The sequence below is a fragment of the Myxocyprinus asiaticus genome, chromosome 18 (genome assembly GCF_019703515.2).
Source record: "Myxocyprinus asiaticus isolate MX2 ecotype Aquarium Trade chromosome 18, UBuf_Myxa_2, whole genome shotgun sequence".
Taxonomy (NCBI): Eukaryota; Metazoa; Chordata; class Actinopteri; order Cypriniformes; family Catostomidae; genus Myxocyprinus; species Myxocyprinus asiaticus.
Window position 1 is genome coordinate 27,542,184 of NC_059361.1, and position 24,008 is coordinate 27,566,191.

A 24,008-nucleotide genomic window follows, 5' to 3' on the forward strand; every position below is an offset into this window, starting at 1 on the left:
TTCACATGTGCAAGGAAAAATTACATGGATTGAACAGGATCCAACTTCACCAAAGTGAACACTATTGACCCTTATGGTGACTTTACACAAAACAACTAATTACAGAGAAAGAACATCAATAATACTAAAAAAGATCTTAATCAACTAATTAAATGCCCCAATAAGTCTGTTTTGACCAAACATATGTGCTTAAATTATTTAAGTACAAGGGCTTATGGGTATTCCCCACAACCTCAGCTCTGCTCTTGATCGTTTGAGTTAGTAGTACTTAAATCTTAATTTTATGGTTTTTCAAGCATTTTCAAGGAACTCACAATTATTATTTTACTTTATGTATCACTCTAAGTTCACCATATAATTAATATTTTGTGTTGTACACAATAATGGAAGTTTCTGAGTAGAAGCTAATTATTTACTCTACAAACATGACACATAAACCTAAATCATACATCAGGACACTTTGCACTTAAGGGACTTTACCAAAAGAAGAACAACTACAACATAATTACACTACCTTGGGTGTCCAGTTTTCCAGTTTATCAGAATGGAGAACACTACCTACATGGTAAATATGGATTAAAAGAGTACAAACTAGAAGTATAGAGCAAGATCTAAAGTCTTCAGTGAGCTTTCAGTTCACTTTGAAAGTGTGCGGTAGCCCTAAATATTCCCTTATGACTAGTGATTGTAAGTTTGCTTTCTTTGAAACAAATTTTACTACTCAAAGGCCTCTGGATCAGCTGGTATGTAAAAGTGCAGAAAGGAGTGTATTATCACTACAACATGAAGACCATGGGCATTTTCTTGAACAATAAGCAAAGGACTAAATGTTCATATGTGTAGTTAATAAGTTAATCTACAGTTTACAGTACATAAGTCAAAGAAAATTTTGGAAACTGATGAAATGCCAGTAATAATATCCCAAGACAAAACACTTGATGCTTTATATTTTTCAAGCATCACTTCAAGTCACTTCTACAGTTTAGGCATCACGCTCCCTTTCTGCTCAGTTGTCAAACCACATCTTCAGTAAAGGATTAAAACAGCGCAACATCATGTTTAATGTATAATAAAATCTAGAGCTTTGCAGCATCAAGAACAACAACAACAACAACAACAGCAAAAGTTTGTAAAGGCTAACTGAGATCAGTATGAATGAAGGTTGTTGTTGTCTGAACGTAAATGGATAAAAGGTAAGTTATACGCCAACAAAAGAACGAGTTCAATATGTAAAATATATATTTTAATTAGGCTACTTAAAAAACAAACTTTCAAAAGATACAAAGAGCTGATATATTTTTGAAAATTCAGTTGGCATTGGAAATTGGCATCTTTAAAATATTCATAGTTTTTGATGGATGTGACGCTTTTGTTAATGGATAACGGTTTTGGATTGACACTGTATTTTTGGTTACTTATTCGTGCAAGCCGACAATGGAACTCTTTATGCTTCTGTGGTTTCCTTTCAGAAGGTAGAATGTCGCAAACCCGGCTTGCTTATGAATGGGAATGATTACTTCATGAAGTCACTATACAACTCAATAATAACTCACCTCTCGAAGCTTTCTCGGAATACGTAGCCTACTTTTCTTGAGCGTCTTCTCTGTCGTTGTATTACTGGTTGCACCAACTCTGCGTTTCAAAACGATACTGGGTTCATTTTATTATCCAGTGGAAAAAATAAAAATAAAAAAAAATAAAAATAAAAAAAACGATGCCAATCTCTGTTATGTGAGAAGGTAAACCCGAAGAAGCGCTTCGCTTTGGTTGAATCGTGTTGAGGCTCCAGAGTCGCGCGCTCAATGAACCCAACAGTTGTGCAGTTCTCTCAGCTCTGACAACTCCGCTCCTGTCTACATCATGTCTGTCATTACCATGGGCTAGTCTCTTTTAAAGCGCACTGCCACTCTCGGAAAGAGCTTGAAAAGCCAGAGAAAAAGAATAACACGCACTGGCCTTGGTTGTATTTTATACATTCATTGACGTATTTGGAAACGCGCGCATTGTTCTGAGGGGCTTCTGAGGGGAAATGAAGAGATTTTATAGAAAAGAAATCAAATGGAGGTCTGTTTTTTTTTCTTTCCACCCATTTAACCATATCGCTTTTGTTTTAAAAGACAATAAAAGACAATGTCAGAGAGCACTGAAGGAGTCAGGGGACGAGACTGAATAAATTTGGAGGATACTTGACTCTTTGGAACTGGTGTGTTGGCTATCTGCACTGATCATCGCCATCATCATTGTTGACTTCACCTATTTAAAACTAGATGTCTTAAAATTGTTTATGTTGCAGACACATTCCCCTGTACATCACATGTCATGGCAGTAGCCTAATTATAGTGACTGCCATGTGTGATTTTGTGCAGATGATCACTATTCTCTGGACGTCCGTTCAAGAGAACAGTACAAAAAGGCTCAACAGATTCACTTTGTTATTATTGCTTTTCTGCGCCATCTAGCGGTAATAATGCAGTACATGAACAAAATAAATGTTATGGTACACTCACTAACCAAAAAAAACAAAACAAAAACAGACCCCTTATAGATTATAGGGAAGACCAGGGGCAATTGCAATACCTGCTTTTTTTTACTATAAGAAACATATATGGTCATAAATTAACAGTAATACCAATACCAATACCAATATATTATATTTAATACAAGTAAGAAATTTAAATAGTCACTTTTTTAACCCACTGTATATTATTCAAACAAGAGTACACCTCAACTAAGTATAACTGCTTTAATACTTGCTGGTATTTACTGAACTTGTTCCTCTTTTCTACTGTATTTATTATTTTTAACTATTAAAAAATTAATTTCTCTGTTGGACAAAATATTTTACACATTCACCTTTATTTATAATTAAATTCCACATTAGAAAAAAAGATGAATAAATTAAACAAGTGCAAACTGATCAGTGCAAGAGTTGATGACACTTTGACTCAAACAATATGCAATTTACTACACAGTGTCTATATAGTACAGCATATTACTAATAAAAAGGTCTGAAATCTGAAGAGATCAAAGTAAAGTACAGACATAAATACGTAATTTAAAGGAGAACACGACATGGTGGTGTCCAGGGAGGATCAGTGCAGGAATGCCCATAATGGAGTGCTTGGCTCTGAGCTTCTCAGCATGACTGTGCTTAACTTTACAAAAGAACTGCCTGCTTCACTGTGCTAAATCTAAACATAGTTTTATCTATTTCTGTACTGAAAAAACACAGAAATGTACAACTCTAGTAAAGGGTAGGGAATTAAGTTATTTCTAATAACTTAACTGAGCCTATTACCAACATTGTTTCCATTAGATGGGCATATTCCAGTCCCTGAGCAGCTGGATAAACTGTGTTGTTTGGTGTGGTGAGTTGCTCTAATGAGGTAATGTGTTCTCCGATTAAATGTAACAGTTTATAAAATACAGTATATCAATGCTAAAACTAAGTACACTGTTATTATGTACAATATACCAAACAGGAAAGAAAAAATCATTAAAAACAGAAAACATAAGAGATTAAATTGATGAGAAGTTCAGTCTATGATCTTTCAGATTTTCATCATCTTTGGCAATTAAATTTCTCCAGAGTCTGTGTAGATTAAGTGCAAAGAAACATCAACCAATTAAACTAGTTGATTCTCATTGATCATAAAAACTATCGACAATCGTCAGATCAACATTATGTACATGCTAATAATAATTACCTTATTACTTCAATGGAAGGGCATGATGGGAGGCATTTGGCAATCTCTATGGCTCCTTTTGTGGTTATTTTATTGGCCTCCAGGCTGCAAAGCATTAGTTTTAAGAAAATCAGCATACTGCAAATCAAACATGCAATCACACATGTCTAATCATATTGCTAAACCTTGACTAGAAGCATTCAAGTACTTACTCAAGTCTTTTCAACTTTGTACACAGGGGCAAAATCTCAGCCAGTTTCTGTGCCAGTTCGTCACCACATTCATTCCATGACAAGCTAAGAAAGACAGGAATTTTATAAACTTAAAGCAATAGCACACCCAAAAATAAAAATTTTGTCAACATTTATTCACCCTAATGCTGTTCTGAACCTTAATGAATTGCTTTCTTTCGTGGAACACAAAAGGATATGTTAGGCAGAATGTTAGCCTCAGTCACCATTCACTTTCATTGTATGGAAAGAAGATACAATGAAATTCTCATTTTTTGCTCCACAGAACAAAGCAATTAAAGGGTAGTTCACGCAAAAATTCTCTCATCATTTAATCATCCTCATGACATCCCAGATATGTATGAATTTCTTTCTTCTGCTGAGCACAAACAAATATTTTTAGAAGAATATCTCAGCTTTGTAGGTCCATACAATGCAAGTGAATGGTGGCCAGAACTCCGAAGCACCAAAAATCACATAAAGGCAGCATAAGTCCTTTTTTTACTATAAATCTCCACTTTCACTTTCACATCTGAAAGTAACATGTGGCTCCTGTTTAGTTGAGAGTTATAGTAAAAAAAAGGACTTAAATACTGAACTGCTTCTCACCCACACCTATCATATCTCGTTAGAACAGTGGTTCTCAACTGGTTTTGCTTCGGGACCCAGATTTTACATTTGAAATCAAGTGGCGACCCACCATAGTAAAAATGTAACCTGTATTTAATGTATCCTGGGTCGCATAGGAAGTTTTCTCTCCCCCCTTTTAACAATTTAAGAGAAAATGTATTTATATAAGCCCATTATTATCCCGTTTGTTTCTAATTTCAAACATTGTTCAAACAGAACATAAATATTACACAGGAGGAAAGGCTCCTCATTAGGCTAATATGGTTAGGTCAATGTAGTTTGTAATAAGTCTTAAATAATAGTAATAATAATAAATTATAGTATATAAATATATATAAAAAATATTAGCTGAAACATTTTAAACTTTAACTACAACTGCCACTGTTGATATAAATATGAGGTCTAATAGATTCTAACGATAGATTAATTAATATGAAACTATAACATGTTGTCCAAAATATAACATGTTACATGTAAAATCATGAAACAATTTTGTAAAGTGATGATGTGTAATGAAAAAAAAAATAAAAAATAGCGCATAACATAGTGCTGTTTGGCATGTCGGGTCTGCCTACTGTTTGAGAGGTTTGACTTGACTTCTTCCGTAACGCTTTAAACTAGAAAAGTCTCGCTAGAACTGAAATGGGTCACATCAGCTTTGAGGCCTGTGCGCCACAATATCGAGTTAGGCCCAGTTGTTGCGCGTGCGCGCCAGAGATCAGAGTAGATCATTAGCGCGAGCTGATTCCGTTACACTCACGCGAAAGCTTTAATCGCACCACGAAAATATCGCAGTGCAGATGAGAACCCTTTAGCTCAGAGGTGCACAATTGGCGGACCTCGGTCCGGGTCCGGACCGAGTGAAGGTTCTATCTGGACCTCGACACATTTCTCATTAATAATTGTTAAATTAAATATTGATGAAGCAACCCTTTTTTTTTTTCAATGTACACATACTGCGCTGGCTCAGAGCAGCTGGGAAGGTCCCAGACAGCACCCCATACTACTGTGTGTTGTCCAATCACGTGCGTTATTTAAATCACTTCACGAAACTCAGCCAATCAAAGCGAATGTTTACAATGCTTGTTAGGAGACTGATGTGGCGAGAGAAGCAAAAGCAGAATCGAGAGGAGAAATTATAGAATGGCGTGCGCAAAAGTAAGGAAAGTCGATACAGAAAATCGAGCTTTCAAAGAGGAGTGGAAAGACAAATATGCCTTTATCCTTACCGCAGCGAGTGTCAAACCATTCTGCCTGATATGTTGAGAGACCGTGGCTCTAATAAAAAGTGCCAACGTAAAGCGCCACTACGAGACAAAGCACAGATCTTTTGAGCAAACATACCCACAGCAGTCTGAGGTGAGGGCACGCAAAATAAACGAACTCAAAGCCAAGTATGATCGGTCCACCAGAGTCAAGCAAATGCCCATTACTCTCACCGAAGAAGAGAGATGGAGAAGTGAAGTGGGAAAGAGTAGGAAAGATAAATATTAAACCTGTGTTTTCTTATTAGTTCAAAAATCAAAGCACTTCTTTCAGAAACAGGCACTTTTGTAATTTTTTTGTGAAGATGCAGTCTTGTTTTGCTTGAAATGAGAACATTTGTGATAGGCCTAGATTTTTATTTATGATTAGGCTGCATTATTATTTTACCTCATGTTTAATGTGTCTGCATTGAAAATGTGCAATAAATATTGTTGAAATGTTATTGAAATGTAGTACTTTGTTTATTAGCTATACATATACAAGAACGACATATGCCCCAAAATCATAGCGCACATTAGACATTTTAATGGTTTGGACCTTTGGGGGTAGAAAATGTTAGTCACTGGACCTCTTTGAATTCTAATTGTGCACCCCTGCTTTAACTGAATGAGAGAGTATCATTAAATTTGCCTCGGTAGTACTAAATAGGCTATCACTTGGGCAGCCGGCGAAAAATCTTCAATGGGAGAACCATGGCATTGTTCTTTCCCTGCTATCTGCGACCCAGTCCGAATAGACCTGCGACCCACTTTTGAGTCACGACCCACCAGTTGAGAAACACTGCTTTAGAAGATATGGATTTAACCACTGGAGTCTTATGGATTACTTTTATGCTGCCTTTATGTGAGTTTTTGGAGCTTCAAAGGTCTGGCCACCATTCACTTGCATTGTATGGACCTACAGAGCAGAGATATTCTTCTGTAAGTCTTTGCTTGTGTTCAGCAGAAGAAAAAAATACACATCTGGGATGGCATTAAAGTGAGAAAATGATGAGAGAATTTTCATTTTTGGGTGAACTATCCCATTAATATGGGCTTGGAACTACAAGAGGATGTGTAAATGATGACATATTTTCTTTGTTTAATCCTATTTTAAGTGCAGTTATGAGGCCATTGGTCAAACCACAAGATCACGTGGATTCATCAAGATTATGATGAATTGTGGGCTTGGGTAGCTCAGCAAGTAAAGACACTGACTACCACCCCTGGAGTCGTGAGTTTGAATCCAGGGCGTGCTGAGTGACTCCAGCCAGGTCTCCTAAGCAACCAAATTGGCCTGGTTGCTAGGGAGGGTAGAGTCACATGGGGTAACCTCCTCGTGGTCGCGATTAGTGGTTCTCGCTCTCGGTGGGGCACTTGGTGAGTTGTGCGTGGATGCCGCGGAGAACAGCGTGGGCCTCCACACACGCTACGTCTCCACAGTAACGCGCTCAACAAGCCATGTGATAAGATGCGGGGATTGACGGTCTCAGACACGGAGGCAACTGAGATTCGTCCTCCACCACCCGGATTGAGGCGAGTCACTACGCCACCACGAGGACTTAGAGTGCATTGGGAATTGGGCATTTCAAATTGGGGAGAAAAGCGGAGGAAAAAAAAAAAGAAAAAGATTATGATGAATTGTTTGGAATGTCTGATCCCACCTGACATCCTCTATGGATGGACAGCATATGAGGGTTGTGGCCACACCGACCAGATCTGAACTCCCAATCGAAGTCAAGCTGAGTGACAAGTAGTTACACAGGTTAAGAGCAGTATGTAATAACCAAATCATGACTATAATATAGTACAACTTTATTTTGATACACAAAATAATGTCTTGTTGCACTTGAGTGTGGTTCAATAATGTGTTCAATCTCGTACTGCAGTCTTTTCAGTGCTGTCTTGTTGACCAGACCTTCACAAAGAATTAAACATCCTTTTGGACCAAACTGATTCTCTGACAAACTAGAAAAGAAAAAACCAGAAAGGAAACAACAGTATTTAGCAGCACTATTTAATGTCTCTGATGCCTCCTGAAGCCCAACTAGATCACAACTTAAAGACTTACTCCAGATCTGAGAGCTGAGACAGTAACGGAAGGACTTGAGTTAGTTTAGCAGCACTGGCTTCACCAAGCTGGTTTTTGGAGAGCCTGTGAAAAAAAGAATCATGATGAATGCTATGCTACTTATTTCACACCTAATACTGTATCACATGTGTACAGTTGTGCAAGGATTGATTAAATGTTTTTACTGTAATTGTTGAAGAGCTCTGCAGTGGGATAGTGCCTCCACTAGCTTCTCTCCAGCCTGGTCACTCACACTGTTGTCTGACAAACTGAAAAAATGGAAATTATGAGTAGAAATCTGCAGTCACTTGTGCTCATCAATGGAAAAATGAAACTGAATAATAATGCAACAATTTTCATGGAAAAGGTTTTAGATTATTCAACTGTAATAATAACACAAGTCAAGAGCATGACACACAATACAGATAAATGTTAGATAATTTTTCAACACTTTCTCTAATTGTTTCCACTAGAGGGTGCTATATCACAAGCATTATAGGCTGCACCACTAAGCTTCATGCTCACACACCTTATTTTTCTTAGTTCAGTCCATGAGGGAATGTGCTTCAAAAGCTCATGTGTTCCACTATCTCCCATTCGCATGCCATCTAACCTGCAGATAGACAAATTAATTGACATATTACCAAATGGCATCAGTGTGTGCGTTGAGTTCTGTGCAGGGACTGTAACACTTACTCAATCTCTTCCATCTGTCTAAAAGCCTGAAAAGAAGTCAGTAGGCAGAGTATGCCAGTGCATGTCTCCACTCTAATGTTGTTCAAGCTGAGGAGAGCAAACAAAAAAATTAGCCTTAACTTGGATTAAACCAGTGGAGTCTTAAGGATTACTTTTATGCTGACTTTATCTCATTTTTTAGCTTTTGGAGTTCTGGTCACCATTCACTTGCATTGTATGGACTTAAACAGCTGAGATAGTCTTCTAAAAATCTTAATTTGTCTTCAGCAGAAGAAAGAAAGTCATAAGCCTCTGGGATGTCATGAGGGTGAGTAAATGATGAGACAATTTACATTTTTGGGTGAACTATCCCTTTAAAAGACAGGCATTCAGATTTTGCCTGATTATTCAATATATGCTAAATCTAAAGTAAACATTTCTATGAGTAAGACTAATTTACCTGAGCCTCCTAAGTGAGCCCATAGTGCAGAAGCCTTGTGCCAAGATGTTTATGCCCTCTTCATCCAATACCACAGAGTCCAGCCTATGAATTGAGAACATGGTATTGAGACCTTGTCAATGACTATTCACAATGCATTTCAAACTAACAATACTTCTTAAATTCAAGAGAAATTATAAAAGGTGGAGCATTGGAAAAGTAAACACTACATCACAAGACGGCAAGGTGTTACCGGATCTCTTCAAGCGAGAAGCACTGCACCAGACCTATGAACAATTCCCTCCCTCGAGCTGCTGTCCAACCAGAGCACTGAGAGAGACTGGACAAAAAGATAACAGCCAATCATCAGCGTTTATACACCATATTGTAATAACAGAGGATGAAGTACAACAGCACACTTGCTAATGTGATATTGCTTAATGGATACAATTAAAAAACATCCTGATAGATCTTTGAGAAATCGTAGTAATGAGACAGTATGTGCTAATTACAGACACATCTTTCATTTTTTTTTTTTTAAGATTTTTGCAACATTTAGAATGTTTTACGTACTTGAGTGACCTCAGATTTGGTACTTTTTTAAGTACTCTGGCAAGTACTGTGGTTCCACGGTCACCTAAAATGAGCTGAGACAAACTAAAAGACCAGGACCATGTTGAAATATATAGTGGAAAAAAGAGGGTTTTCTTAAATTTAGCTCAATATAATTTAAATGTACCCAAGTAAACAAGAAAGAAACACACCTCAGACTCTCAAATGTTTGATTGTTTGGTAATGCTTCCATTAGTATTATCAAATCATCTTCAGCTGCTCCTTTCAAATCAAGACTGTAAAGATTTATTTGTGGAGAGATTTATTTCAGTTGTAAAAATCATGCATATCTACAGTATTTTTTACAGCAACACCAAAAGTTGTTGCATATACTGTACATGCATTTCAAAATGACTGAGTATTTAATGTGTTAATTATAAGACACTTACATGAGGTTCCTTAGATTCAATAAAGACGGAATGACTAGAGAAAAAAACTCTGCGCCTTTTCTGTCCATTTTGAGCTGAGAAAACCTGGACACAAAACAAAGAGAAGTGAATTCATTCCAAGAAACTCAAAACACATACTGATACCCAAATATCAGCACAATCGTTCAGTGGCTTACTTCAAATCCTGCAAGGCATGACATTTTTGGATAGGAAGTGTCAGAGGAGTGAGATGATGTCCTTCTATGTCACAGTCACCAAAGCTAAGTAACATGACAAAAGTGGTATTGTGTCAAATACTGTATAAAGAATATCACATGAGAATGTAAGAAATTTACTCATTACTACAGTAATTTAACTTGAAAAATACAACTGAATTAGTACTTTTTAAATTAAAGCACAAAACATACAAACAACTCTAACAACAAAAAACCACACCTGATGGATCGCAGAGTACATAGTGAGAGCTCTCTGATTTCAGAATGAGATCTGTCAGAAAGATGGAAATTAGCTTTGTGCATGTCATATTGTAATCCATATTGAAATTGTTAGTTACAAAATGTTAATAGCACTCCACACTACACATTAAATTATACAGAGTAATAAAACCTACATAGAATTAAAGCTGAAACTGGAATTGGCCTCCATAATGATGTTTATGGATGAATTGTTGACCCTGCAAATGATACATTTAAATTATGTTATTTTAATCTCTTTGAGAAAAGAACTGTTTCAAAAGCAACCTTATGCTCATAACAGTTCACATAATAACTTAAGTTAGGATAGCAGACTAAATGGATACATGTAAATCTCTACTGTGTAAATATTTAATGCTTGTTGTGCCATTGAATATAACAGCCAGTGATGATATGTTGTCATACAGGGCAAGTTATCATAGTAGTCACATGATGTGTCTCTGGATTGTGGAATACTGCTTCAGCAAGAACCATACCTCATTTCTCTGATGTGTGGCTCCAGTTTTAGGCAGTTACCAACAAGACTGACAACAGCACCTCCTGTCATCCACAGCTCTTCAATCCTAAAGAAAATATTCCAAAGACATCATTATCTTCACACTGTATTTGCTATATATGTAAAAATAATATGCAATAGTACAAATGAACACCAGGATTACTTTTGTACTATTGCTTTTGTTTATATACACAAATGTTCTGCACTGTACTTACCAGATGTCTCTGTGTTGGCGATAGTTACTGAGCTGCTTCACAAAATACCCAATCTGTTCAGAACTCAGACCATTATTTCTTAGCCTGACATGAAAAGAAAAAAAAAACATTGTGTGATTGTGTGCAAAAGCAATAGCAACTGGTTATGTGAGTGTGAAAATGAATACTGTTGAAATGGACACATAACTGATCTGTGAGGTCATGATTAATAACAAAAGTCATTCTTACTTTACAGTTTGAATTGAGGATAGTTTGGCCAGACTGTTCAGTAAAGAAAACAGGCCTTGATTGTGCAGTGAACTAGATGACAATCTAAAGAAGAAAGGGACAATCAGCATCTTGTAATTTTCCCCATTAACTCCTGAGACCCCTCGTCCACATGCGTGGACATTAAGTTTTGGCTTCACTATAGGCTATGCATAATTTACTTTCATTTAAACTGACTGATCTCAGTTCAGAAAACTCTGTGCTATCAGTAAAGAGTTAAACTTTTGACACACCAAGTCATGTGACAAAACAACATGGCGCCAATCTCAGCTGTTTGTCTTTGGGAGCAAGGGAGCGTCCTATAGCTTTCTTATACAGCAAAGTGCATTCACTCCTAACATCCAGTCAAAAACTTCAGTTTCAGGCTGCAGGGGATATTTGGACCACTCAACATGTTTGACAGACATGGGACAATGGTAATCAGTACATAGATTCTGAATTTTTCATGCAAAAATGTATTTTAACATGGTTGGCAGTGATTGGATGATAATGCCCATTACTTTGGATCAGAATTATTTATGCTAATTTCTGATGTAATGTCTGTAACATCTCAAAAACCTGAATAACCAACACTCCTGGAAACATAATAAACAATTTGATTATAAATAAAATCTGACTTTCTTTAGCTTGGTATTATATAAAATGTAATAACTTAATCCCAAGGTCCACATATGTGGACATACATTTTTAGGAAAACTATTTGGTCTAAAAAAAAATTTTTTTTTTTGCATGTTTCTTAGGGGCTAATAGTTACAAATCAAAAAGGGGAATGAAAAATGACACAGCAGTCACGCTCGGGTCTCAGGAAATTAAAACACCCATTGAATGTGCCTAGAGAATGTTTTTTGTAAGGTACAGTATTGTTCTGTGAAGGCAATAAATGCTATTGAGTGTTAGAAGTTATTACAGGAATAGATCATCAAAATTTTTTATTTCTAATGTAATTTATTCATTCCAAATCCGTAGGACTTTCTTTCTCATGCTGAACACAAAAGGTGATGTTTTAATTAATATCCCTGTCTGTCTTTTCAATACAAAGGCAGATGGCAGTGACTCACTTTAAAGTTTACAAAAGGACCCAAAAGCATCTTAAAAGTAGTCCATGCGACTCATATCCAAAACTTAGCTCATATGCAAGGTAAAAACAAAGCAAGTTCTTGCATAAACATGTGTGCCACTCTGAACTAGCTTCGTGCAACAGATGTCAAGATGTTTACTGATGAAAAAAAATACTTACATTTGGGTTGCTCCACTAAAACCTATCGTAGCCTTCAGAAGATTTGAATATGACGCATTAGTCACAGAGACTACTTTTATGATACTTTTGGTCCTTCTTTAAAGGTGCTATAAGCGATTTTTTTCATGGAAAGGTATGAAATTTTTTCCTACTCCCTGAGAGATATTACTGAAATAAGTGTTGTAAGATAACTCACATGTCTCAGTGACAGCTCTAGACTCTGTAACCAGTGAACCAAAATGTGTCCATGAACCGCGGACAATAACGCTTTCAACCTGTCAATCATTTTGCACATTCTCATAGTGTTGTAGTTGCAGCGAATTATTGAGACTTACTGCCGTTTTTAAGCCATGTTGTTCAGTTGTCAGTTGAGGGTGCTATTTTGCTGCTGTTGTTTTTAACAACCGTTTCTGCACGATGTTGGTCTCAATAAAACTAATTTGGTATCTTTGGTGTGCGGGGTTTTGGAAAGAGGGGGTGTGGCTAATCCAGCGGCTCAGTCTTGTGGAAGTAGAATGGCTAAAATCGCTTACAGCACATTTAAGCTTTAAAGTGAGTCACTATCAACTGCCATTGTATTGAAAAGACTGATTATGATATTCATCAAAACATCTCCTTTTGTGTTCCACATAAGCATGAAAGTCATACAGGTTTAGAATGACATGTAAATGATGACAGAATATCCCTTTTATGTGTCAGCTTATGTACAACACTCTTGTACATATTGCTGTAACTGGGATGAAACACTCACTCTAATGTAAGTAGTCTTGGGCATCGGTTCAGTATTTCCACAAGCTTCTGTAAGTGGTTGGCCTCGAAGCTGCACTCCCTCAGTCTGTAGTGAAGACAAATGTAAGAAGAAGCTTGAGAAACACTTTCACATTTGACTTGAGTGAATAAGTTACACTGTTAGCATGGCTGTTTTATTGTGTAGTTTTGAAAGTGATTTCAAATCGCTTAAAAAAAAACATACTAAACTATGTTTTTTTGAAAATGTAAAAATGCAGAATTTTTTTTGTGAGGATTAGGTTTAAGGGTAGGGTTAGGGGATAGAATCTATAGTTTGTACAGTATAAAAATCATTATGTCTATGGAGAGTCCTCATAAGGATAGTTGCACCTACGTGTGTGTGTGTGTGGGTGGGTTTAGGTGGTTTACTAGGACCTTTTTTTAGGTTAAAAACTGGTAATTACAAGGGTATTATGCTATAAATGTGGTTTATGAGGACATTTTTAGTGTCCCCATACTTCAAATCGCTTAAAAAACATACTAAATGATGTTTTATTGAAAATGTAAAAATGCAGAACGTTTTTTTGTGAGGGTTAGGTTTAGGGGTAGGGTTAGGGTTAGGGGATAGAATCTATAGTTTGTACAGTATAAAAATCATTATGTCTATGGAGAGTCCTCATAATGATAACTGCACCAACATGTGTGTGTGTGTGTGTGTGTACATGTTTATACTACATTGTGGGGACCAAATGTCCCCACAAGTATAGTAAAACCTGAGATCACCTACATTGTGGGGACCAGCCAGCAGTCCCCACGAGGGAAATGGCTTATTAAACATACTATGTTTTTTTTTTGAAAAAGTAAAAATGCAAAAAGGTTTCTGTGAGGGTTAGGTTTAGGGGTAGGGTTAGGGTTAGGGGATAGAAATTCTCATTAGATCTGTATAAAATACAAAAATGCATGGAAGTCTATGGAGAGTCCACACAATGATATAAAAACATAGTATGTGTGTGTGTGTGTGTGTGTGTGTGATGCCTCACAGACATTCTGGGAAATTACCTGATAGTCTTGCCGTTGACATGTTTCTGCACAAACTGAATCAGAGACTGATCTTCCACTCCAAGACTAAAGATGAGAAAAGCAAATACCCAATGCTAGTAAAATCAGACTTTAACAGTCAAAAACTGAGAATGTGCACATCTAATACTAACTCAATGCTATGCTAACTCATCCAAAATAGGTCAGATTATACTCTATGTAATTGGGTAGTAAGTAGCTGTTTTATTCCATTAAGATTGTGCACGATCACAGGGGGTACTTAGGTAGGTTCCAGGGGATACTTGTAAATATTTTAATATTACTTTATTAAATCCCCAAAAAAATTATTGTGACTTAAAACAACAATATAAGTTTCATTGTAAAGAGAAAAAAAAAATATGCAACTGAAGTCAATCGTGACTGAGGCTAACATTCTGCCAAATATCTCCTTTTGAAAGAAAGTCATACAGGTTTGGAACAATCTGAGGTTGAGTAAATGATGACAGAATTTGTATTTTTTATGAACTATTCCTTTGACACATTTTTTTTTAAGATATCCTTCATGTTTTCTTGATTTCTTGATTTTCTTTAAATATTTGATAGAAAAAAAGTCATTTTTACTGATAGGTTACCTACTGTAGGACATAAAATGTTGGTAAACACTGCACTGGCTGTTACCTGACTTCAACAGAAACCACTTTCTCGCAGGTGTTCATTGAGTTGACCAGATGCAGAGCCCCCACTTGAGTCATTCTGTTGCCATTGAGGCTGTGAAGGAACACCACAAGTAAACTTTATGGTAAATGTAACCCACATTGACAGTTGCAAGCAAACTTTACAAAGTTCATAGAACCTAAACATTAATTGGTAAAGTTTGTCAAGACAAATGTTGGTGTTGGCTTGAAAAATCCTTTTGAAGATTTAAACTAGTTTTAAAAGATTGAAGATTGATGGTTATACAGTAATTACAGTAAGACAAACCAATATATAGATAGTCAGACAGAATGTCACGTACAGTAGGTAGTCAAATAAACCATCAGATAGATAGATAAATAAAGAGAGAGAGAGAGAGAGAGAGAGAGAGAGAGAGAGAGAGAGAGAAATAGGCCACATACACACTGCAGCTAAAATCGGTTGTCAACTTCTCAGTTCATCTTTTAGTGTTAATCCTGTTCAGTGCACACACAGTTCGATAAAATACGGGAGTGACAACCACATTCTACAACCAAATTAACTCCCAAAAATTTCAGAGGTTCAAATTTCACTCTCATCTATAGTTTCTCTCATCAGCTCGGTGATTTCCCATACAATACAGTCCAGAATGCCTGCATTGTTTAACAACAGCTGTTAGACGCGCATCACCAAAAAATGGCGATTCTGTCGACAGCAGCTAACGAAACATTGTCATATGATAATATATCTGTGGTGGATAATCTCTTTGCTCAAAAACAGCAAACACAAAACGGGTTAAACTGGTGGCATTCATGTTTCACAGGTGCAAGGCACTGCAGCGTTGCTATGGTAATCACCTGTCAGTCATTGCAATTGCGGGAGTCAGTCCTGTACCATACACATATGGAATTAAAATTTAGGGTATTCACTCCCGCATTTAAATGTGGATGTCACTCCTGAAATTTTGTAGTGTGTACTTGGCCATAGAGTACTTAAAGCAGATTAAAGTTGGGTTTGTTTACATTTGAATTTTTGACAGCTGTAGTTTGAATTAACGAGCGTTCCATTGACCCAATTGAAAATTCTGTCAATTTTTGAACATCCACTGTGCGAAAACCGTACAGTAATCTGATCAGTTATAAAAGACATAGCACATTATTCCAGAACAGTCTGAAGGTCTGTATCAGGTTTGGTGGATGAAGTTTGAAAGCTCTAGGAGAAGTTAGTGTTAGAAATGTTGGTCTCGGTTTAGTGATTTTGAAAAAACCTAAACCAAGTTTGTAGAATAACAGTATGTTGGCTTCATTAAGCCAACATATCGAATGTCAGTAAGGATGCTCCACTAAACAACCTACATCTAAACAGACTGTACTCTTACCTCACTGATCTGGAGATCTTTAGTTTCGGCAAACAATCGACAAAACATTTCACCCCCTCATCTTTGAGAAGGTTATGGGACAAACTACAGAAGAGAAAGGAATAAAAAACTGAAATTATGATTTCTATCAACAATGAGAAGATGGATTTGAAGAAGAAGAATCCTTACTCCAGTTCAGCTAGGTGAGGACAGCCCTCCAGTATCATTGAGAGCTTCTCAACATTGGTTCTGCTTAGCTTATACTCTGTGAGCCTGGCAACATCACACATAGAAGGTCAAAAGAAAAGATCAGCCTGTTTCAAAAAACACCACAATAACAATGCTATCAGTGCTACTAAAGCATATTGGCCTGATAGTACTCACTTGCAAATTGCTGCCTCTGCTTTGACTGGGACAAACTTAATGAATGCTTCTGCCTGGTGCCTAAGAATCAGGTTAAAAACATCTTTAGAAATTTAAACATCAATATTGTGCTGAAATGATCTTAAATTTATATATAAGGAAGGATGAAATGATACCTGAGTTCTACAGCAGTGACACGCTGACAGTCAGCAAGAGATCTGACCAATAACAGAGCCCCATTCGTAGACATGTCAACATGACTTAGGCTGGAAGAAAAGGTAGTCTTAGATGAACATAAGGTCAAGTAATATCACGTAATCTAAAATGGAGATAAAGCACAGCTGTACTGAAGGAACCAGAGCACTTACTTCAGAAGTTGAAGAGAAGACATTTCAGGAAGAATCAAAATCAAATTTTTAACCGACTCGTTTGACAATTTTAGATGGGAGAACCTATAACACAAATAAACGTGAAGACTAGCAGAATGTAGATGATACATACGCAGCTGGTGTGTAAATTGTCTACCCTAAAGATTAGCAGAAATTAAGAGCTACTTACTCAATATCCAGAAGGTTTTTACACTTAACCAGTTGCTTACACAGTTTGGTCATGTAGGTAGGTTGGATATTACTATGGGTTAAACTGGAAAGACAAAAGTACATACCAAATTATAAAATGATCATCACTAAATCAGTTTATGGAATACAATTTTATGATGTACCTCAGTTTTTTATGCAGATGTAATCCAGTTTCCTTTGGGGTCAACTGTTTTGAATGTCTGCATTAATAAAGCACATTGGTAACCCATTTTATGCCAATAAACATTTTGCACATTAAGCAAGAATGTCAGCAACCACAACCGTTTTAGTACCTTCCGCTGGTGTCAAACCAAAGAACCAATGTTTTCTTTCCATTTTCACTGGTGAGAAAAAGCAGGGTGTTAGCATCTTTAAAGGTAATTCAGACATGCAAAAATGCCAAAAAAACAAGTGAGTTACCTTGCATCTACTTTCATCAGGTCCTTCTGAGTACAGAGGGCAGAAGCAAGCAGCACCAACCCATCCATATTTACTCCATTTTCACTGATACTGTGAGTTTTTAAATAAATAAATATTTACCCTTTTAAAATAGAAATGCATTGGATTCACAAAGCCATTATATGGGGAAGTCCTTTGCAAATATAAATGTTAGGCTACTTCACTAAAAAGTTGTGCCACTTTAGCACATGGTATTTCAGCACAGAACCCCCAGAGTCTTAATCAGGAACTACCCACAATCGAGTTTAAGCAGGCACAAAATGCACTGGAATTGTGCTGCACTGTATTTAAATGAAATAATTGTGATTCTTTTCAGTGGAAACATGCCTGACAAATTAACATGGCACTACTTCTGCCACAGAATTATTATTTTTTTTTTATTATTAAAATTTGTATTGATTCAAACAAGCAGGATTACACAAACAGAGCATACACACACTGAATCAATTTTTAAAATTATATGTCCCTTCCCCTGAACAATCCCCCCCCCCACACACACACACAATCAGTGGTCCGAGACAAAATGAAAATAACCACACACACACATATATTATATATATATATACAGAACCTGAGTGCCCAGGACCTCGGAAACAAAATTCTGGACTCTCAACCAAAACTCCTGAATCCTCAAACAAGACCAGAAGGCATGTAATAAACCTCCATCCTCCAACTGGCGATGCCAACAGGTGGGTGTGTCTTTTAAACCCAGCCTATACAATCTAGAGGGGGTCCAATATAATCTATGTAAAATCTTAAATTGCATCAGACGGACTCTTGCATCCCTAGATGTAGACTTGATGTTTTTTAGAATCCTATTCCACACTCCCTCCTCCAATACCAAGTTCAAATCTTTCTCCCACAATCTCTTGAGAAAAGTCGAAGTTCCGTCCCCCAGACTCTGAATTAACAGGGAGTAATACACTGATGCCTCATGACCTTTTCCAAAAGCAGAAATCACCTCCCCTAGCAGAAATGTGTTTAAAAGATACGCTTGTACACACATTCTAGTGATTACGGCAGCAGTAATCCATCAAATGATGAGGAAAAGTGTTTAAATTAGCATATATACAGATGCACAATTTAGTGCAGGTCGAGCGATTCAGTATAGTCCCAGTAAAGTTTGCCAGATCGCAACCCTGCTTCATCATCCACAACCTACAGTAGCAATTGCAATCAGGTAACTGTGCAGCGCATAATGTGTTCATTGCCTATTTTGGGGGCTCTTGTCTGATTTGAAAAATTCCTTATTCAATCGGGGGCTAAAACAATGTAGACAGCACATGCAAATAAACGGTGCTATCAGTGTGTGTGCACTTCAGTTGTGTCAAGACCATTTTAAAATACATTAAACACTGAGTTGCTGAGGAATATAGAAACATACTTGATCTCCTGAATAATTCCAAGTTTAGGCAGAAGGTCCATCAATTTCTTTAGGCCCTTGTTACCCAACGAGTTTTTGGACAAACTGATAGATGAGGAAAAAAGGCAAGAAAATATGACTTTATTTTAGCGCTGTGTCTGCATGAAGAATTGTGAGTGTATCAACTAAATCTGCTGTGAGGTATACTGACTGTGGCTGAGAAAGTCTGAATTATGGAGCATGCTTATACTTACTCTAAAACAGTTAAGAAGGAGTAGCCCTTGAGTTTATTACACAGGCTGGCAACATTAGTACAGGTGAAGTAACACTGCTTCAGTCTAAAAAGAAACAATTAATTCACAGATGAAACAGATAATTCACACCAAGAAACAATTAACTTTCCTTCAGTACAGTATGTTTAGTTTTTTTTTTTTAACTACCATGTCAGATGAGCTAAGGTGTGAAAAATATCCTTTAAAACAAAGGTTGGTACTGACATAGGTAGCAATAGTTTTAATTGTAAAAAAGGCTAAAATTCAATATTGCATCATTCAGCTGCTGCAGTGAAACTGGACAAGTTTTGGATTTAAATTGTGTAAAGTCAGTTCAACTTTTCCTATTGTCAATCCAATCACAGAATGGATAAAACATGTCGCATCCAGTCCCTGATATCTGAGGACAGAATCTCAGTGATGGCAAGCCCATTATGGGTGTTGCACAAAACACAATTAATATTGGCCTGTGCATTGCCCATGGTAAGCATGCAAATCTGTGGGTAACAACATGCAATGTTCCCTTGGTGACAGGGTACATAACATTTGCCTTTTAGAATTTATTCCTGTAAAGGTGCCTTCTCAGTCAAATGCTAGACATAATACAAGGGCAAAATCTCTGTGGCCTTGTAAGAGGGAGTTAGTGTCTTCAGTGTCCTTGCAGATAAAATTAATGAGATCATCACCAATACTGAGAGAATTTCTATGATTGACCTTTTACATTTTATCACAAATAATAAAATGTAAAAAAATACAAAATAAAAAAATACAAATTATAAATATGATCAATTATGAATATGTATTCAAGTCAGTAATTTATGGGTCTTTTTGTATATCATTTGTTAGTCATTTATAGCTGTCTCATATAATCAGTTATTTATATAAGCAATGATTTGCTGTAATTGCAGAACTTAGTACCCTCTCTCACAAAGTCTGTTTCTGGCCTTTTGAATCTCCTGAAATGATGCCCAGTTATGAACACCTGCACATTTCTCAACTCAAAACACTGACTAAACTGCCAGTAACTCTGGACACCTACCAATTTGCCTATAAGGCTAATAGATCTGTGGATGATGCTGTGTCACTGTGTCTTCACTCTATTTTAAAACATCTAGAAACTCCGGCCACTTATGTGAGGGTTCTTTTTGTTGACTATAGTTCAGCGTTTAATACAATCATCCCAGTCAAGTTATTTGAGAAGTTAGGGAAATTGATGGTTCATTAGTTCCTTGCCCACTGGATTCTGGACTTCTTGCAACAGAACTCAAGTGGTGAAAATAAACAATACATTTTCGAAAACCCTTCCTATAAGCATGGGTGCCCTGCAAGGCTATGCATTGTCGCCTTTATTCTATGTACACAAATGATTGTATTTCACATTGTGATTCTGAAAAAATCTTTACATTTGCGGATGATACAAAAATGATTGGCTTGATTACAGATAACAATGAATCTGCTTATAGGAGTGAGGTGTCTTCCCTGATGAAGTGCTAATAATCTTGTGCTAAATATTTAAAAAATGAAAGAAATGGTGTTCGACTTCCAACGGCGACAGAGTGTTCTCCTGCCATTAACCATCAATTGGCTAGAAGTCGAAAGGGTGCCTAGTTTCAAGTTTCTCTGGACTACTATTTCTGCATTTCTGAAATGGGATGATAATTGAACTGGGATTATTAAAAAAGCACACCAAAGGCTTTTCTGTCTAAGGCAGCTTTAAAAGTTTGTAGTTTCAAAGGACGGTTTGCTCCACTTCTATAGGGCAGTGATTGAGAGCATACTAACTTTCTCAATTACAGTGTGGTTTGGCAACTCCACAATTCAGCAGAGGAAACACATTAGAGCCATAGTACGATCTGCCTCTAAAATTGTGGGATGTAATCTTACAGACATAAATGACATTTATGTGTCATTCATGAAGGGTAAAGGTGTGAAAATCTTAAATGATCCCACACATCCTGCCAATCATTTCTTAACTCCCCTGCCCTCAGGAAGGCATCTTAGGGCAATTAAATCCAAGTCCACATGTCTCTTAAATAGTACATATTGTAAGATTGTTCAGATTCTTAACTCCTCGAACCTGAACTTTTGCACCCTACACTTGGTATTGTGGGTCTCTTTTTTTGTGCTGTACTCAGTTGTACCAGCTAATTCTTATAGGCACTACTGTGATACCTTTGTTGCTCTTTTTGCTGTGTGTGTGATGTTTATTATTATTGTTGTGAGCTCACCACGAAAAATTCCAGACAGCTTTGTTGGCATGGCAATAAATTATTGAATTGAACTGAATTGAATTGAATTGAATTAACAAACAAAACTGGGTGAAAGCACAGCTCTTCCAGTATGTGATAATTCTGAAGCCATAAAAAAAGTCTAACCATCAAATTATAAAGTCAGATCTCACTAAAAAGTCTCAAATCTAGTCTTTATTTTTAATGATAAATTTGCTCTCCCTTATCTGAAAAGAAAACCCTTTTGAAATATGAAAGGATGTGGCACATACGTCACATTCTTTGCCTCTTCTTTGTTATTCAGGACCACTCTTTCACTAAGAAATAGAAAGAACATAAAAAATATATTATTATGTAAATACATCAATTAAAAGCATTCATAATTAAGAGAAAAATACAGTATGTTCTGAGGTAGTCAGAAGCTTATGACAGCGAGTTTGATCATATCCAAATACTTTCAAGAGCTACACCACCAATGAAAAGATCCCATGGACAAATAGAATGTTTCTAAATCTTTGTATTTGATCACTTTGAGGACATATTGCACTGCAGCAACTGGCCAAGTTCACAGACAATGAAACCACAACAGACATGCAAACAGGAAATACTAGATACTTGATGATGGATTTCTGGGGTATTACCAACCCTTCAAGCATAACACCTCAAATGCAGTTGATACATCTTAGAAACTTCTTTGCCAATCAAACTGTGGTCTACCAGGATGTCTGCTGTGTTGTTGCTGCACCAGCTGTTGCATTCTACTGAAAATCAGCACTCACCTGATTGTGTCAGAGGTTTGAGAGAAGGAAATACGGACATCCTTACTTCCCCTGTGTACAATGAGAGAGAATAAAAAAAATGATGAACAAGTGACAGGGAAATGTGCCCACTCATTAGATATATGGGAATCCCTCATATTATCTGTTTTGTCATCTAATTTTGTTTGAAATTTTCTCATTTGCCATTCCCATTAAAATGTATTTGTCAAGGAAAAGGATCAACCTACTCAACATAGACTTTCTGAATGGAAGGGCAGACGGCCATCTTTTCAGTGAGCATTAGGATTCCATCTGTGGAGATGCTGCTTTTGTCCATCCTGACAGCAAAAGTGTAAGCATGCCGGACATTCATCAATTTAAGTAGTCAAAGATAGGATAAACGTATTATTTTTTTTTTATTATTAAATTAAAGGGGTAGTTCACCCAAAAATGAAAATTCTCTCATAATTTACTCACCCTCATGCCATTCCAGATGTGTATGACTTTCTTTATTCTGATGAACACAAATGAAGGTTTTTAGAATAATATCTTAGCTCTGTAGATCCATACAGTGCAAGTGAATGGTGATCAGAATTTTGAATCTCCAAAAGCACATAAAGTCATAATCATAATCCATCAGACTCCAGTGGTTTAATTAATGTCTTCTGAAGCGATCCAGTTGGTTTTGGGTGGGAACAGACCAAAATGTAATTCCTTTTTCACTGTAGATCTTGACAGCAGTCTCCTTGGCGATCATGATTTCAAGCTTGATTACACTTCCTATAACGCCATCTAGCACTGTGCATACATCAAGCACTAGGAAGTGTAATCGAGCTTGAAATCATGATCGTGCCTAGAGACTGCAATAACAAGATGCACAGTGATAAAGGAGTTACATTTTGGCCTGTTCTCACCCAAAACCAACTGGATCACTTCAGAAAGCCTTGATTAAACCAGTGGACTCGTATGGATTACTTTATGCTGACTTTATCTCCTTTTTTGAGCTTCAAAGGCCTGATCACCACTCACTTGCATTGTATGGACCTACAGAGCTAAGGTATTCTTCTAAAAATCTTCTTTTGTGTTCAGCAGAAGAAAGAAAGTCAAACACATCTGGGATGGCATGAGGGTGAGTAAATGACGGGAGAACTATCCCTTTAAGGGAGCCAGCATCAGTTCACATACAGACTTTAGTCCTCTGTAGGTAAAGTTGAGTTTAGTTTTTCCCTATTTTTATTTATTTATTTTTTTCAAATGAAAACAAACTACTTACAAAATAGAGCAGATGTTGGGCAGTTTGGATAGTGTTTTCACAATCTGTCCTATACCCTCGTCTTTCAAGGAGTTATCACTGACACTGTAAGATCAACAAAACACAAGTTGATTGACATAAGACAGATGTGTATGATGGACCATCTACACCAAACTAAAAGTTTTCTGGAAACAAATGTGTCCTAATAAACAGAATTTGAATAATAAGCTGGACAACATCTCCCAAATAGACTGGAACGCTAAAAGCTAAAACAT

General features: G+C 36.8%; 1 protein-coding gene across 11 annotated transcripts in view; it reads right to left on the reverse strand.

Moving 5' to 3' along the window:
• Window positions 1-24,008, reverse strand: part of LOC127455987 (copine-2-like) — a 74,304-nt gene that overhangs the window by 43,211 nt on the left and 7,085 nt on the right. For 2 of the 11 annotated variants that reach the window (XM_051724228.1, XM_051724232.1), the window contains exons 7-44: window positions 23,755-23,838; window positions 22,730-22,819; window positions 22,503-22,553; window positions 21,996-22,040; window positions 19,478-19,561; window positions 19,245-19,328; window positions 17,822-17,911; window positions 17,695-17,742; window positions 17,545-17,601; window positions 17,382-17,465; window positions 17,192-17,275; window positions 17,000-17,089; window positions 16,845-16,904; window positions 16,650-16,733; window positions 16,482-16,565; window positions 15,110-15,199; window positions 14,453-14,518; window positions 13,416-13,499; window positions 11,389-11,472; window positions 11,161-11,244; window positions 10,926-11,012; window positions 10,587-10,649; window positions 10,412-10,462; window positions 10,153-10,236; window positions 9,977-10,060; window positions 9,740-9,823; window positions 9,549-9,632; window positions 9,229-9,315; window positions 8,997-9,080; window positions 8,558-8,644; window positions 8,391-8,474; window positions 8,047-8,130; window positions 7,862-7,945; window positions 7,675-7,758; window positions 7,455-7,532; window positions 3,899-3,982; window positions 3,708-3,791; window positions 1,554-1,632 (exon numbers count right to left, since the gene is read on the reverse strand). In XM_051724228.1, the coding sequence (XP_051580188.1) occupies window positions 1,554-1,632; window positions 3,708-3,791; window positions 3,899-3,982; window positions 7,455-7,532; window positions 7,675-7,758; window positions 7,862-7,945; window positions 8,047-8,130; window positions 8,391-8,474; window positions 8,558-8,644; window positions 8,997-9,080; window positions 9,229-9,315; window positions 9,549-9,632; window positions 9,740-9,823; window positions 9,977-10,060; window positions 10,153-10,236; window positions 10,412-10,462; window positions 10,587-10,649; window positions 10,926-11,012; window positions 11,161-11,244; window positions 11,389-11,472; window positions 13,416-13,499; window positions 14,453-14,518; window positions 15,110-15,199; window positions 16,482-16,565; window positions 16,650-16,733; window positions 16,845-16,904; window positions 17,000-17,089; window positions 17,192-17,275; window positions 17,382-17,465; window positions 17,545-17,601; window positions 17,695-17,742; window positions 17,822-17,911; window positions 19,245-19,328; window positions 19,478-19,561; window positions 21,996-22,040; window positions 22,503-22,553; window positions 22,730-22,819; window positions 23,755-23,838 (2,983 nt within the window). Of the gene's footprint in view, window positions 1-1,553; window positions 1,635-2,755; window positions 3,593-3,707; window positions 3,792-3,898; window positions 3,983-7,454; window positions 7,533-7,674; window positions 7,759-7,861; window positions 7,946-8,046; window positions 8,131-8,390; window positions 8,475-8,557; window positions 8,645-8,996; window positions 9,081-9,205; window positions 9,316-9,548; window positions 9,633-9,739; window positions 9,824-9,976; window positions 10,061-10,152; window positions 10,237-10,411; window positions 10,463-10,586; window positions 10,650-10,925; window positions 11,013-11,160; window positions 11,245-11,388; window positions 11,473-13,415; window positions 13,500-14,452; window positions 14,519-15,109; window positions 15,200-16,481; window positions 16,566-16,649; window positions 16,734-16,844; window positions 16,905-16,999; window positions 17,090-17,191; window positions 17,276-17,381; window positions 17,466-17,544; window positions 17,602-17,694; window positions 17,743-17,821; window positions 17,912-19,244; window positions 19,329-19,477; window positions 19,562-21,995; window positions 22,041-22,502; window positions 22,554-22,729; window positions 22,820-23,754; window positions 23,839-24,008 lie in introns of those variants that run through there. The other 9 variants (XM_051724233.1, XM_051724231.1, XM_051724229.1 and 6 more) reach the window with 9 other exon arrangements.